The 17874-nt window shown below is 34.0% G+C and overlaps 1 protein-coding gene across 2 annotated transcripts in view; it reads right to left on the bottom strand.

Annotated features, from left to right (window-relative positions):
• CCDC102B (coiled-coil domain containing 102B) overlaps positions 1-17874 on the bottom strand; it is a 341353-nt gene that overhangs the window by 34945 nt on the left and 288534 nt on the right. For both annotated transcript variants that reach the window (XM_010358894.2, XM_010358895.2), the window contains one exon: positions 13672-13842. In XM_010358894.2, the coding sequence (XP_010357196.1) occupies positions 13672-13842 (171 nt within the window). The remainder of the gene's footprint in view (positions 1-13671; positions 13843-17874) is intronic.

Raw genomic sequence — 17874 nt, 5'->3', positions numbered from 1 at the left:
CTTTTCCAGACCTTTCCCTGTGCTCATGCATATTGTACACTTGGGTGTTCATTATTTTTATAAATGTATTCTGCTTTCCAGGAACATAGGTTTTTGGAAAATTGGGACTACAGATATATTTTCTCTGCTAAACACAGAGGGGACAAAATCACAGACAAATACCCAGTAGAGAAAGTAAACGTGGCATAATTGTTTGGGTCCACAGGGGTGACCTTGGAGAACTTAACTGATTCTCAGTCTCTGCCTCCTTCTTCTCCCGCCCCAGAACTACTACATATCTGTGTCTATTCTCTTGGGCTTTTCTCTGACTTTAGGGAGGGTGATTTTAAGGAGTCCAAGCTCAGCACTAAGGGCTTTTGTTGATCATCTCTCTATGTGCCCAGCCCCTGAATGCCTCATTCTGGTAACCAGATGTTGCCCAGCTTTGACACTGGATTTCTGTTTTTTTTTTTTTTTTTTTTTTTTTTTTTGAGACAGGGTTCAGGCTGGTGTGCAGTGGTGCCATCCTGGCTCATGGCAACCTCCACTTCCAGGCTTCAAGAGATTCTTCTGCCTCAGCCTCCTGAGTAGCTGGGATTACAAGCCCGCACCACCACAGGCCGGCTAATTTTTGTATTTTTAGTAGAGCCAGGGTTTCTCCGTATTGGTCAGGCTGGTCTCCAACTCCTGACCTCAGGTGATCCGCCCGTCAAGGCCTCTCAAAGTGCTGGGATTACAGGCGTGAGCCACCGCGCCCGGCGAGACTGAATTCCCTTCTTGATACACTGCGGAGTATTGTCCAGCACCTTTTCACCTGAGACCCTGGCTTAATCACATGTTCTCCCCTACAGAATGAGTTCTGCTTTAGAACTTCATTTAAACGACTGATGGAGGTTTTTATGATGCTTGACAAGGACTGTGCTCCGACTTCAAGAACTACCTACTCCTGGAGTCGGTGGAATCACACTCAGCACACCCACATAGGCACCCCTTGTAGACTGCTTGCCAAAATGGTTTTAACCTAGGTTTGGCATACTGTCTGCGATTTACCTCCACCCCAGCACGTGGAACTAGTTCCGGATATCAACCGTGTTACTCAGCTCTGGCCTTCCTGCTGTTGATAAATTATTTCTGGTTGTGCTCTAAAATATGATTATCATCTCTGAAACATAGGTCTGTCATTCAATGAACTAATTCAACTCTTAAAAAGTGGTTTCCTCCAATCAAATGTGCTATTACCAAGTAATGACAGAATCATATTTTTCCCTTTCCTGAGCTATTCAGGTTCCTGGAAAAAAAATAGAACTTTGGTGTGCTTTATGATCTATAACTTTCACCAGAAATAAAATATGATTTGCTTGGTACAGCAATAAAATGTGTAGACCAAAAACATAACTTTATATCTCTAGCAGATGACTATAAAAGCAAATAGCTTACACGCACATGCAGTAGTGTACCTGTTCTCAACACTATCACACCTTAGCAGCACTGAACACTTAATATCCAAAGCTATTTTCTCTCCTGGCCTGAATATAGGTGCCAGAGTCTCTCACTGAAACTTGTCTCTGAGCTCTATATTGAGTCACCTCAATTCTATTTCCTACTGAACAACATCGTCCTTTTGCTTTTTAAAGTAGTCTTTTGTTCTAGTTTTAAGATTTCTGCCAACGATCCTGTCTCATATCCTGTTTATTAAAGAAAATAAATTAGTGTACATATATTATTTTGATAACTATATTAATCTCCTCTAAGTTACTGTCTTTTTCTCTGTTTACACGATTAGAATGTTTTTATATATCATGACGTCTTTTCTATATCAGCCAGATTACCTATTTACTTCATTGGTAGAATAAAAAAAGAATTAAATAGCATTTTAAAATTAAAGCATGATTATATTTATTTTATTCCCTTGAGAAATTATATTAACACCACAAAATCACCTTTTCCATGACTAATTTGATCTGCTTATGCAAGTGGTTTAAAAGAATATCAACCTTACTAATATATTTTATTTTAAAATATTGACATAAACCTATATAAGAACTATATAATGTTTACACAATATTTCAAAAATATTAATTGAACTTTTCTTAAAATTATCAATTAGTGATGGTGAGAAAAAAACAAATACTTAGACATTTCTACTGCAGAGAACATGCATTACATTCTTGTAATCATTATTCTGTTATCTTTATTCAAACATAATTAGCCCAATTTGTATATATTTTTAAAGAACAAAATCAGGTATATTTATTCATCTTTAATCAAGAAAGCTATTTACTCATTTTTTATCCCACATGAAAGAAAAACAGAACTGCTTTTTGAATATTTCTTGATAATTTGTGCTAACATATAGTCTTACCTTTAGAGTTATTATGTGTGAAATGCATCAAATTATAAAGTTATAAATATGTCTAATTATGTTTGGTTTATATTTTGTTGTATGCTATTTCAACTACAGGAGAGCTGTACAAATACTTATAGCTCTAGCATATGTATCTTTTTAAATTTCAAAAATTCTCCATTTTATTGTAATGTAAGAGAAAATAGCTCATCTAAGAATTCATACCCTTAGAACTCTGAGTATTGAAATATAAGTAATCATTACTTTTGGTTTTTCTGGTAGTACTAGATTGAGCAGCCTCCAAAAGTGATTTCACTTTCTACTTTAGGTAACCAAAATGTCTTGTAACAAAATGACTTGCCTGACAAATCTTCAAGAAGGATGGACTTCATATATCACTGGTGTAACTAGTAATGTAAATTCATTTTTGGAAGTTAGAATACATTTAAATCTAAAGATATAAGTCTATCCTTGAACATAATTTTAATACCTCCAAAGAGTATTTCCCATTATTATTTTTTTTGTACAGGAAAATTTAAAGAAACAATTATATTTACTTCTCTAAACACAATAAAATGTCCTCCATATTTTCTAAGTGGAACATTATTTCAAATAGTTGCTGTTGAAACCCATTATGATTTTGGCATAAAGATAATTGATTAAAGCAGAAAAAAAATCACTGAATGTTAAAAAGGTTCATCGGGAATTTGTAACACCACTGTTTTACCAATTATGCTTGGTAATCCAAATAGGAAGAAATTATTCTAAATAAAATGCTTTATCCTTAAATGTTAATTTCCAAATAAGAGTAGTTTATCATCAGTTTTATTATCATGGTGTAAATAATATGATAATATATAAAAATAGGGGCCGTGTTTTTAATATATATTGCAACACTGGCATTGGTATGGTAGAGCTCTTTCTCTCCCAGCTGTAACTATGGTCATGTCATTTACTTACTTATGCCTCAAATTCCTGTAATTACAGTACCTAATTTAAAGATTGTGGCAAGGCTTAACTGTGATAAGAACATAATTATATTATTATTTATACTAATAAATTATTATACTAGTAGCACTCAGCATTTTTATGATTATAATAAAAATTAGATTAAATATATTATTACATTATTACTTGTTAAATTCTGAAATATTAAATACTGCTACATAAGGTTACATTAACACTGTATATTAATAAAAATGCTGAACATGCCACCCAAATCCTAGTTAGATCAATTATGTGTAATTTTTTATATTTTAAGAGATACTGGTTTTTTAGTTACCTTATTAAACATTTCATTACCTCAACTGCACACATTTCAATAGTTAAAATTATGTAATCTTACAGATCATTATTCACTTTACAGATGAGAAAAGTGTAGTCCACTGAGGCTAAATGATGAACCCAAGACCACATAACTAGGAAATGCATTTGTCAGAACTGACCTCCAGATCTGATTCCATTTCTGTATCTTGCCCAGTATATGATATATTGTGCAAAATATATTTACAAAAATTTACAAAATAAATTTTGTAAATTTTTTACAAATATTTTTACAAATATATTTACAAAATAAATTTCAAAAGCTAGATTGAGTTTATATTTTTCATTTGCCTCATCTAACATTATTCCATTGCAGTCATGGATCAGAAAGACATTGTTTTAAAAATATCTCCTGCTTTTCTATTTATTTTTTTAACTAAGCACAGATTCTAGGATCCTTGGCATTGTGACTGTAGATGTAATCTACTATACAGGGGAGCCTGCCATCTCTCATCCTCAAAGACAACATTGAAACAAGACCCTGTACCTTTCCCCCTTATAAATCTGGGTGAAAATTTCTCTGCAATATGGGACCAGCAACAGGGTAAATATAAATTAAAATACACACAAAACAAAGGACATATTGTGCAAAAACACGTCTGTACAAATAGATACACAAAAACTGCCTTTAAATGGCTGCACATAGACAGAAGGTAATGGGAGTGGGACATGAGGATAAAAGGGAATACATAAATAAATGAAGAGAATGTATTTGCATGGAACAATGAATGTGCCAAGAAATAACTTGATAGTGTGCCAAGATTAATTCAACTCTGGTCACCAAGAGCACTAAAAAGGGGGGAAAAAAGAAGGAAAAAATATATTGCTCTTAGCTGAGTAGTTGCAATTTTTTTCTAATATAATGAGGCCTATGTAACTTCCATAATTTTATACCTATTTGTAAATTAATGAACAATAACTGAATGAGAAGCAACAAATTATCTGACATTATTCAAAAGAAAAAATGCATATTGTGTATATATATTTTATATACAATATATAACTAATACACACACACTTATATATGCCATATACATGGCATATATAATGTGTGTGATGGCATATGTAATGTGTGTGTGTGTGTGTATATATATATATATGGATAAGGGGTCTAATAAATGCTGCCTAGAGTTACAGGGGAGGCAAAGCTAACAAAAGACCATGGTCTAAGTCTTTTCATATAACCTGACCTTAAAACATTTTTATTTTACTCAGGACACTTTCTACTCACATACAACTAGGAAAAGTTTTAGCTGAGAATAAACCTTGCTTGGGTTTTCTGGGTTTTCAAGTCAAGTTATGAAGAGGAGGAGAACGGCTAGACCATGGAGCTGATTGGTAAAGTAAAGAAAAAGAGCAAGACAAAGAATGGCAGGAAGAAATAACGTGTAAATCATCCACACAAGGGGGAATAAAATTATTGGAATTACTAGATTAAAAATAAATGGCAACTCGGTTGCTGGACATGTGTTCACTTTTGTCTATGATGTCTTCATTTTGGGCAGCACAACTGAGAGCTGGCAGTGCTACAGGCACAGGCTGCTACTGTCCTTGCCCATTTACTCCAGTTGGGGTGTCAGACAATAAATAATTAAAAGGAATAATCCCAAATAGCCCTCGAGCATTTAAAGGAAAAGAAACACAATGAATTGTTTCTGCTGCATCCGGTGAATACCGCCATTTTGACATTTGTTACATTCGACTGTATATACTTAGGATTGAATATCTCTTACAATGTTAAAAAGCTCTACTTTGAAAGAAATCATTTATATTCCAACATCTAATATAGAGGTTAGGAAGTAATAAATATTACATGAACCGGCTGGTTTTTACAAATCAGTTCGGTTCCTGGGTGTGTGGTGATCTCATTAGAAACTGTCACTGTGTCCCCATGTGAACCTGCAGATGGCTTCTCTATGATTTCTTTTTAATCTTACCTAAAACACTTACTACATCTTTTTCATAGATAAAAGTGAATTTTAGTCTATCACAATTCTCATAATCTTAAAATCAGCGGGGTGCAAATTAATGAGATTTAACAGAAATAGATACAGTGCTAGAAAAGGATGCTTTGTCCTTCCAAATAAAGAACTGTTTAAAAACCCGATATTAACTTAGATAATTAATGTTCTGTCAGTTTAAACAAAATGTCTCTCACATTCATCATTGCCGATGATATCAGAGTTTTGAAAAATTTCACCTTCATGACCCCAAAAGACATTAAAATGTGAAGCCAGAATTAGCTAAGCTGTAACAGTAAGGTGATAATTGCTAAGTGTGATGCCATACCAATAATGCGTTTAGCAAAACACTAACATTTTGAGTGTGAACTGAAGAGCCTTAATTCTATCTTGTATCTTATGTTTCCCATGTTTATTTTTCATTGTTTGAATTTAATCTCAAATCTAGAAGATGTATTACACTAATTAATTTTGCATATAACAATGTTAACAGATACAAACTATGATAAGAATCTCTTTTGGGTAGCAAGTCATTTTATTTACATTTTACTGGTACAATCTCTTGCCACAAATATATGCATTCAAAGGATACCACAGTTATTAATTTGCCTTTTGACTGTGGCAACCTCTTTCATTAAGCTGTCGGTTCTGACATTTGGCTAGATATTATCAGGTTGTTGCGAAAGTAATTGTGGTTTTTGCCATTGAAAGTAATAGCAGAAACCACAATTACTTTCACACCAACCTAATAGAATCATTCCTGGCACTATTTAAAAGCACCCATGCACAAGCCCCACCCATAACAACTGCATCAAATTTTCTGGAGGTGGCACTTGAGTATTTTTTTTTTTTTAATCTTCCAAAATGATACCATAGTTCAGCCAGATTTTGATATCATTGTATTTGACTTTAACCCTTACATCAAGAATATTTTCATATTCTTCCACTAGAACAGTACAGTGCACCTAGCTCAATCAATCTTAGTTCAATGAAGATGACAATGGATTACTTAAAGCATGAATGCCATCTTAAAGTTAGGTGATTCTTCTTCCTCTTACTCAAAATAGAACTTTTATTTTAATTATTGTAAAAGATGCTAAATCTCATCCTATGCAGTTTTGTTTGTGAATTATAAGCATCTAGCAGCTAGGAGTTAGTTAACTCGATTTATATATCTTTTAACACAAAATAATTCACCAGATATTTTGAACAGCCTCTTATAGAAGCATATATGTTGTACTAAAAACTACATAGAGAGAACAAGTCAAGGGTAAGTACAAATTTTGCACCAGGGGAAAAAATGTCAACACACGAATTAATCCATGTGAAAAAAAATGTCAACACATGAATTAATCCATGTGATATACCACATTAACAGAATGAAAGGTAAAAAATATATATAATTTCAATAGATGCAGAAAATGCCTTTGACAAAGCTCGACACCTGTTTATGATAATAAGTCTAAATAAAATAGGTGCAGAAGAAACTTGCCCAAGCACAATAAGGACCATTTATGAAAAACCTCATGATAAATAGTGAAAACTCAAAAAATTTATTCCAAGCATCTGTTACAATGCAAGGATTCTCACTCTTGTTTCTATTCAACATAGCACTAGAAGTTTTAGCAAAAGCAACTGAGGCAAGAGAAAGAAATGAAAGCTGTCTAAATTGGAAAAGGAGTAAGTGTATCTCCATTTTTAGATGACATGATCCAATATGTAAAAATCTCTACAGACTCCACCAAAAACTTGTTGAAACTAATAAATAAATTCAGTAAAGTTGCAGGATACAAAAATCAACCTGCAAAAATCAATTGCGTTTCTAGCACCAAAAACAAACTATCTGAAAAAGAAATTAAATAAAAAACAATCCCACTAATGATAAGAAAATTATAATCCCATATTCAAAAATAATAAAATACTTAGGAATAAATTTAACTGAAAAGATGGAAGACTTGCACTTAGAAAACTGTGACATTGATCGAAGAAATTGAAGAAGAGATAAACAAATAGAAAGATAGCTCATGTTCATGAAATGGAGGAATTAATATTGTTTAAATATCCATGCTACCCAAAGCTGTCTGCAGATTCAAAAAAATACCTATGAAAATTCCAATGATATTTTTGACAGAAATAGAAAAAAATGCTCAAAATATGTTTGGAACCATAAAAGATCTCAAAGTAGTCTTAAAAAGAACAAATCTAGAGGCATCAAACTTCCTGATTTCTTATTAAAAATTGATAGTAAACAAAACAACATGGTATTGGCATAAAAATAAACACATGTATGAATGGAACAGAGAACCCAGAAATAAATCCATTAATATATGGTCATCCAATTTTTGACAAGAGCACCAAAAATACGCAATGAGGAAATGACAGGTCCTTCAATAAGTAGTATTGGGAAAGCTGGATATCCATATATTGCACCACAACAAAACTAACCTCAGAATGGATTAGACTTAGAAATGAAATCTGAAATTGTAAACTCCTAGAAGAAAACCTAGGGAAAATCTTCTTGACATTATTCTTGGTAATACATTTTTGAATATGATACCCAAAGCACAGGGATCAAAATAAAAATAAACAAATTGGAATACATCAAACTAAAAATCTTCTATGCAGAAAAAAATTGAAAAGGCAAACTAAAGATACAAATAAAAATTTTTCAAGCCATATAATTTACAAAGGGTTCATATTAAAATTTATTTTAAAATTCATACAACTCAATAGCAAAAATACCCAAAAATAACTTGGTTAAAAAATGGGCAGAATATGTGAATAGACATCTAACTAATATAAACAAATAGTCAAGAGGTATTTGAAAAGGTGCTCAACATCAGTAATCATCAGAGAAATTCAAATTGTAACCACAATGATACATGACCTCACACTTTTCAATATGGCCATTATCAAAAAGTCACACTTTTCAAGATGGCTATTATCATTTATTAAATAAATAAATAAGTGTTGGTGAGGATGTAGAGAAAAGAAAACCCTTTTGTACTATTGGTGAGAATCTAAATTGATATACCTGTTATGGAGAATAGTATGAGGGTTCCCAAAAAAATTAAAATTAAAAAATAGATCTACCATATGACTCTGCAATTGCTTGTCTGGAGATAGTATGTATAAATCTGCATACACACTATGCATACAGGTGCATGTATATATGTGTATATGTGTATACACATTGTGTATATATACATGTGTATGTGAAATGAAATCAATATCTGAAAGAGATACCTGCACTCCATGTTCATTGCAACATGTTCACAATGGCTAAGATGTGAAAACAAGCTAAGTGTCCACGGTTGGATAAATGGATAAATTGTGAGATTCACTCACACACAGAAATGGATAAATTGTGAGATACACATACACACAGAGAAATTGATAAGTTAGGAGATACACACACACACAGCCTTAAAAAGAAGGAAATTCTGCCATTTGTGACAACATGGAAGAATCTAGAGGACATTCTTTGTTCATTTATTTAATTAGACCCCAGATTTTCTCCTATGGGCCAAAGTACATACTATTCTATTCTCTCTACTGTACAGAGGACAACTAACTTACTTTCATTTACTTAAAATATGTTGACCTGTGAGAGTTGAAAACTTCCTATTTGATGGTTCCAGTTAAACACTAATTGCAAGTTGAAGAATTTGCTACTACTAAATTGAAAAGTTCAGCAGTAAAACTGACATAATTTTCTTTTCAATGAGAAATCAAATTGAGGAGATGCTGATAGCTATTTAAAGTAAAATTTTAGTTTCATGGTTAAGATTTTTTCCTAACTCACCGAAACAGTGATGACCTTTAATCAGAGAAAAACTGGTTAAATTACAAGTGCAATCAAATAATATACACTATAATATGCATGTGAGTTAATGGTGCTTTGGGTCTTCTATGGTAATCAATTGATTCGATTAGAGGTACAGAAAATTATAAGGTTTTGTGTGTTAAACATATATTTCAATACACCTATTTCCAGACTTCAGATGTGAAATATACCTAATTACTTTTCCCTACGACACTATGATTCCTAAAGATTCTGTTGGAAAGCAGCACACATTCCATTTGCCAAACAAGTTACTGGACCATGCCTCCATTCATGCTCAGGAAATGTATTCCTCTCACAGCAAAGAACAGCAAATATTTTTTCTCCCTCTCTCTCTCTCACACACACACACATACACACACTCTCATTCACATACAGTATAATGTAGGCCACTCACTTGGTCACAAACTGTGTTTCTCCCTTCTTCACTTGAAATTTTTTACCCCCTCACCAAGGTACCCAAGCAACGTTCCAAACACGGCATTAGCCTCAAAGTTCAATGACACTATAGTTCTCCAGAATGCCTACAAATATTTTAAAAATGTAATTAGTTATAGGAAGATTCAGCAGGCTATTTTTTTCCTTCAAATAAATGTAGAATACACCAAAAAACAAACAAACAAACAAAATCCTTCATGATTATCTCCACATCGAATCTCAGTATATATGCCTCTTCTTGCTCTAGAGATCTATGTACTAAATAAAGCAAGTACTGTCCCGCACCCCTCCCCCAACACACACACATGCTTGCCCAATATACTATTGTGAAACTAGGACAGAAAAATTTCTAGAAAAGGTCCCACATAAAAAGTGGAAATAGAAAACATTCATGGAATCTACTTGGTAGATGTTGCAAGGGCACCTATACTGACCATGGAACATATTTCCGTATTTGGCCTGGATTCTGCTCCCTGAAAATAGCTTCCAGATTTATAGTTTCTATGTTCCTTAGCTCTACTCTCTAGAAGGTCCTGCTAGTGTTGTTAGATACTGTGGCCATATCTGAACTTGCCATTGGAGAATATTCTCTCCCAGGGAGTTGAGAGCATGCTCAGCTGGCTTCATTCTCATGGAAGTTTGGAGGAACAAAGGATTATGTTAATCTTGAGAAATGAGTTGATTTTAGCCCAGACTAGAAGCTCACTCACCAGTATAATATTCATTAATGACTTAGTAATCTTTTTTTTTCCCTATTTGATCCCAATAAATTTCATAGGTCAATATTCACATCAGTAATCCTTTTAGAAACATTTCTCTATCTTTCAGGTAGTTACAGTTACCTTGAATTATAAAATGTTCTGGTAGAGTCACAATCTTATTCTCTTCTCCCTACACTATTTTTGTTCAGCATAAATAATTTACAGGAAACAAATAGATTCAGAGCTTTAGCATTAGGTTTGATGATTTGGTCCTTGCCACAAAGTTCAATTTTAGTAGACATTTATTGTTCAAAACCATCGTAATTTATATATTTTACCTTTTGGATGGAAATCAGGTGGTCTTACAACTCTTACAATCAGGAAGTCACAGAACTACTTAAATTTCTACATTACCTTATATACCTCTTTGAAAACTTGATAATTCTTTTCTGAATTCACCTTTTTTTAAGCATTTGCCAAATGCACCAATATCAAGCAAGGAATATTTGTTCGTATCTTTTCACCTAAAAATCACACGCTCATTCTGCAAATTACTGGCTTTCCAGTGTATTACAGGAAACTAATGTATCGAATGTTAGATTCCATCATTCCAGACTTCATTTTCTCACCACCTACTTTTTATTTTACAAAGGTATTTCTTTTTTTTATTTGTATAAATATACGGGGTGCAAGTGTAATGTTGTTACATGGGTGTATTGCACAGTGGTGAAGTCAGGACTTTCAGTGTATCCATCACCGGAATAATGGGACATTTTACCCTTCAAGTAATTTCTTATCATTTACCCTCCTTCCTCCCCGCCCTTCCGAGTCGCCACTGTCTGTCATTCCACTCTCTATCTCTATGCGTACACATTATTTATCTCCATCTGGTAAGTCAGAATATGTGGTGTTTGTCTTTCTGTGCCTGAGTGCTTTCCGTTAAAAAAAAAAAAATGGCCTCCAGCTTCATCTATGTTGTTGCAAAAGACATGGTTTCATTCGTGTTTGTAGGTGAATAGTACTCCATTGTGTAAATAGATCACATTTTTAATCCACTCCTCCACTGATGGGCACAATCCATTGAGGTTGATTCTATATGGCTGCTATTGGGAATAGTGCTGTAATAAACATAGAGATGCAGGTATCTTTTCTGATATAATGATTTTTTTTCCTTTAGGTAAATATCCCGGCAGTAGGATTGCCGGTTAAAATAGTAGTTCTATTCTCAGTTCTTTGAAAAATCTGCATATTGTTTTCATTAGAGGTTGTTCTTGTATTGGAGCAATGTCATCTATTTTAATATTTGGGTTTTTAAAATTATTGTAACGACCACACCAGTCAGCATCAACTAAGTTTTTGCTTTGTTTTGTTTTGTTTGTAGCAACAAACAACTCCAAATCTCAGTGGCTTCTGACAATAAACATGACTTCCTACTCATATAGATTCCATTTTGGGTCAGCAAAGGCTTAGCTTTATGCCCTCTTAATTTCAGAATCGCTGAGAGAATCATGCCACGATGTGGTGGCCTCAGGACGTGAGACATGACAGAAAATATGTATTTTTTTTAAAAAAAGAAACACGCCAGAGTCCTGTGTTCACTCTCAAAGCTTCTGAAGGTGCTGGCATGCACAGCTCCTTCACATAAGGCGCAGGCAAAGCAAATATCACATGACCAAGCCTGACATTGATGATGTGGGAAATATAATCCTACATGGAGGAACAAATAATGTTATCCTCCTTAAGACCGCAGCTCATTATTTAAATTGCACAATTACATTGTGAATCAGATCTGTAGGGACTAGCACTTCATTAGTCCATGAAACCTAGAAGAAATTATTTCCTTACCAATAATTTAGTCTCAGATGACATCTTAAAGCCTGTTTTGACAAAAATAAAGATTTATTCACTATCATCACCACCACCCCACCCCCTACAACAAATACTAGCATGTTAAAATTATTCACAAAATAATGGCTAAAATAAAATAAAAATCCTAAAATCACGTTCTTGAGCCTTCCTACTATATTCCCCTTCCAACTTTACTCATCCACCATCCAGCCCCACCATGCATGAATATCATTAGAAAGTACATATATATCTTCATAAAAAGAGACATAGCAAGGATGAAAGCCCTGCCAAGAGCCACTAGCAAGCACAGAGGAGAGTGTGTGAGCCTCATTTGTGGAATGATTGATTCTGTTTCCATATAATGTTATTAGAGAAGAAAATCCGGTTTGCTTGATTGGAATTGTTTTTACTAAAAACAAATTCTCAAAATGTGGAGTATGTTTGATTTTTAAATTACTCCATGGAAAAATAATTCAGCTGTTTATTTTTTTATTTCCAACTGTTTTGCATTATATAGAAACATCTTTTTAACCAGGGAACTATGATTTTTGCCTGAATAGTTGTCCAACAGGAGCAGAGACCGTGACTGGAAAACCACGTGAAAGAATGCCACTGCGGGTGACAGTTCCACAATCATAGTGACATTTGAGACTGTGTTTATTTAAAAATAAAAAACAAAAACAACTTTGTTGTTTGTAACTGCAGCTGCAATCACCCCCACAGTTGTAAATGTGTGCCATTAAGATATTACACCGAGATATCTATCTGCCAAGAACTTCTAAAATATTCTATAAACCATTATTGAGTTGACCTAACAAAACAAAATGAAGTACCTAGATTCTTTTGAACACTAAAGAGCACTGAAAATAATATATAATATATAATAATATATATCATACTTGTTGATATAGATGCTTAAATCTTAAAACAACCAAGCTTTAACGATACTGTGCCCATATTTAAACACACACACACGCACACACGTGTGCACACAAGATCATGCTAAAGTATTGACACTATAGAGCACTCGTAAAACATATACTATTACCACCACAAACATGTGCACATTGTCTGTGTAATCTTATTTCTTTCCTTACTCTTTTTAAATTGATTTAAGATATGAATATTTATATTCCCATTAATGCCATATGTTAATAAGGGAGACAATCTTTAGATGTGCTCTAAAATACTATTTAGAAGCTATTCAGTACATGTTCACTTATAAAGTAGTACCTCATCTTCTTTTTGGTTGAGTCCCTGCTTTAGTTCTTCCACTTGTAATCTTAGTTTCTTTACTTCTGCCTCATTTTGATCCACTCGGTTGTTTGCATGAGTCAGTTCTGCAATATTTGCCTGGTATTGTCTGCTTAGTTTATAGTAGGCATGTTGAAGGTTCAATACTTCCTTTCAAAGGAAAACAAAAAATTACATTATTTATAGTCTACTCTGATAAAATCAGAAGAATGGCAACTTCTTTTGACAAAAGAGAAAAACATTTTAGGAAGAATTTAGATGAGCCATCATCTTCATTTGGAATTCTACATTTCTGTAATCAAATATTATAATTAGTATATGACTATCAATGAAAGATATGTGACTAAAATACAATACACTCTATGTTGTTTTGTAAATAATCTATTTTGCACCTTATACAAAAGTAGTTTTTATACAACCTTTCCCCAAAAGGAAATCACATAACCATAAATAAAAAAATATAAATACATGCAAAAAAAGTTGTTCATCCTGATCACCCACTAACTCAGCAGATGCTAAAAGTTAGCACAGTACATGATTTAATTCTTTTCTGAAGAAAATAGGTTTTGTGAGGCTGTGGTCATGTCGTCACCAGCCACACCTTCTGAAACCACATGAACCAGGCTCAGAAACCTGTAGTAAGGACCCGTCACGGGTAAAGAAATATATTAATATATCATAGGGTGACTAGACTGCAAATCAATCTTGTTATAATTAATACTATACACTATATAAATTAACAGGTTACAATAATTATCCTCAGATTATTAATATCATTTCTCATTTTTAGTTAAAATTTGCAGTGTAAAATTAATTGTACTATCATTATAGAAAACGTCTTTATTGGGCCGGGCGCAGTGCCTCACGCCTGTGATCCCAGCACTTTGGTTGGCCGAGGTGGGAAGATCACGAGGTCAGGAGATCAAGTCCATCCAGATAACATGGTGAAACCCTGTCTCTACTAAAAAAAAAATACAAAAAATTAGCCGGGCTTGGTGGCGGCGCCTGTAGTCCCAGCTACTCGGGAGGCTGAGGCAGGAGAATGGCGGGAACCCCAGAGGTGGAGCTTGCAGTGAACTGAGATGGTGCCACTGCACTCCAGCCTGGGCGACAGAGCGAGGCTCCATCTCAAAGAAACAAAAAACAAAACAAAACAAAATGTGTTAAGACTATAAAGAAAAAGTTAGCCTCTGGTTCTTCATAATGCTATAATATTGTAGGAAAACCCAAGGATATTTCTTTGGTTTCCTAAAACATACTGTCATATTACTTTATATACAAAAATCACAAAAAGGCAATCATAAAAAAATGCATTGGTAATTATCTTAGGACTTCTAGGTAGAAATTGAAAGTGGAATTATTTTCACATCTCAAATCATTAGTAATACTAATGATGAATTCATGATCCAAAAGTAAAAAATAGTCATAAAATATTGGAAAATAAATGCGGATGTGGTGTTTTTCTCTTAATCAAAACTTTAGGGGAAGTTTTAGTAAGTATGATCCCAAATCATGAGATCACAAAATGGTAAATTCAATCACAGTAAGTATATAATTTGCATATAACAAAATATATTTAGTATCTCTCAAATTAGGGGCACATCAATTTGAATTTATGTAACATTTTTGACCTGACAAAATTACAGATATTATAGAAAATTGTAGTGGCGGTCAAGGGTTAAGGACAGAGTAGGAGGAGGGTAAGTTAGATGTGAAGGTAGCTTAAAAGGAACCTTGTGATGAGAATGTTCTCATCACAATCTGGGCATAAGGGACGCCCAGATCTGTCTGCATTATTTTATACAACTGCATATGAATCTACAAATATCAAAAATAAAAAGCTTAATTGAAAAAATCAAGATGCCTTCAGACTGGCAAAGGCTAAGTATGGTAAGATAATCTGCCAGTAAAATGTGGAGAAATTCATGGGGAAACACGGGCAATATTTTTTAATTAAAAATGCACATAAAGTCAGACCCAGCCATTGTATTTCCAGGAATGTATTCCACAGACATACGCATAGTTGTGTGAAATGTTGTGATTATGAGAATATTTGTTGCAGCATTGTTTTGTTGTTGCTGGTGTTTGCAGTAAATGCTGGGAACTAAATGTCCGTGAAATTAGCCTGATTAAATTTAAGAAAAACCATTAAACCCTTAAATATAAAATGGCAGCCTTTTATATATTCATAAGGAGAGATCTCCAAAATGTTAAAGCAAAATGCAAAACTGTGTGAAGTGTATGGTATTACAAGAAATAAGCTGATATAAAGCGACTTTTGACCTGACACAATTGATAAGTTGCAGGCTCTTAGTCTCTATGAATCCCAGCTTTCCGAAGTCCCGAAGAGGTGGGGTGAGGGTGTGGATGCAGGGCAGGACCTGGCAGAGAAAATGCTGGTCCTCACTCTCAGGAAGCAGGGAGTTTGAATGAAAGAGAAGGCCCCCCCATGCCTATCAGCTGTTGTCTGTCTCAAGAATGTCCACCTCCTAGTATCCACTGAAAACATGAGCATCAAATGAAGGGGACATTTTTAGTTTCTATCCTGCAAATCCTGCCCCTTCATTCCATAGGAGTCAAAATCACAACCATTGATATTTAAACCTTAATGATGCCAACAGGCAGCTAGAAACAGACAGATTTGGCTTGGGCAGCTAGACAGGATACTCAACCTGGTTTTCTGGGTAAGTTTCCCCTGTCACTTCAATTGCTTCACAGTAACACTGTCATTTATGCACCATCACTGAGTTTGCTGAATTATACCACACATCACATTTAAAATGCAAACAGATTTCTCATTTCTTCTCTTCAGAATGCAATTTTCAAATGTCAAGTTCTATACCATATTCTTTTACAAAGAAACATGTAATAGGGAGCACAATTCTATTATTTGGAACAACAATGGAACATTTTAAAAAAGATCTTTCTTGATCTGTCAGGCATAAAGAATTTGCTGCACAAATAATTCAGAACTTAATGGGAAAGTGATAACTTTGCAAGTTGATGGCTTTCTCTCCAGAATTTTGCATCTAGTTACAATTACTTACATGACTTTGTGCTTTAGCAACATTATTTCTTATATTATTAATGCTTTGTCATTAGGCGTATAAAATTTACTTAGGTTGATTTAAAAGGAGTAAGCAAAAAGCCTTCAGTGTTCATACAAGGAAAAAGGAAGGAATGAAAAAAAGGAAGGAAGGAAAGGCATCTCTGTTTGTCAATGCAAATTCTATCCCGGTCACATGCCATTTTTATAAGCAGAGCCCTGGCACTCATGTTCTACAGTTTGGCCAATTGCTCAGAGAGTATCAACTTATTCTCAGGCCTAGGAGGTACATATGTATTTGTGAAACTATTTTCTCAGTAAGTCATACCCAAGCCAGCAGCAACGGCATCACTTGGGAACTTCATTCAAGACCTACTGAATCAAACTCAGGGGCTCGAGCCCAGAAGTTGTGGGTTTAACAAGTCCGCGAGGTATTTCTGATTCACCATAAAGTTTGAGAACCATTGGTATAAGCCAATTCGAATAAGCTTTCCTCTTGCCAGTGACTATATTAGAAAAGTGGATGTAACTTAGCTGCACAATGAGAAAAGAGAAAAAGTATCCTTGAGCGGGAAATAAATTTTTAGAAATGTTTATCACTTAAAAATATGCAAGGAAGATATGTGCTCCTTGAGTTACAACAACAATCTGAGACTTAGGGGGAGTCCTGCTTACACCTGGGGTTGGTAGACCCTTGGTATTTTTTGTTATGTGAGAAAATATATCCAATTATATTTAGAGCCAAACTCATAGCTTAACATATTCTAATTGTGTTCATAGAGTGCCTCAATAAAGGTCAGAACTGGATTTCACTTTAAGGAGAAAAATACATTGCTTCCTTAATGCAAAGATATTTTAAAAATCAGTCTAAATTGATACAATCAGTTTAAAGTGATTTTTAAAATATCAGCTTAAAGTGATTTAAAAACAAAATCAGTTTAAAGGCATTACTGTTTTCCAGGTACTACCCTATGAGAAATTCTTCACATACCTTCTCTCTCTAAATCCACATGACAATCTTGTGTTAGAGGTAATATTTTTCCTACTTAGTCTCAGAGAGCTATGCAAATTGCTTATGGCCAAACTAACTAAAATTAATCCTACACTTTCATTTTACCAAAACAATATCACAGAGC

Source organism: Rhinopithecus roxellana, chromosome 21, assembly GCF_007565055.1.
Source record: "Rhinopithecus roxellana isolate Shanxi Qingling chromosome 21, ASM756505v1, whole genome shotgun sequence".
NCBI classification, from domain to species: Eukaryota; Metazoa; Chordata; class Mammalia; order Primates; family Cercopithecidae; genus Rhinopithecus; species Rhinopithecus roxellana.
The sequence above is the reverse complement of the archived record's forward strand: the minus strand, read 5'-3'. Positions and strand labels throughout refer to the sequence as shown.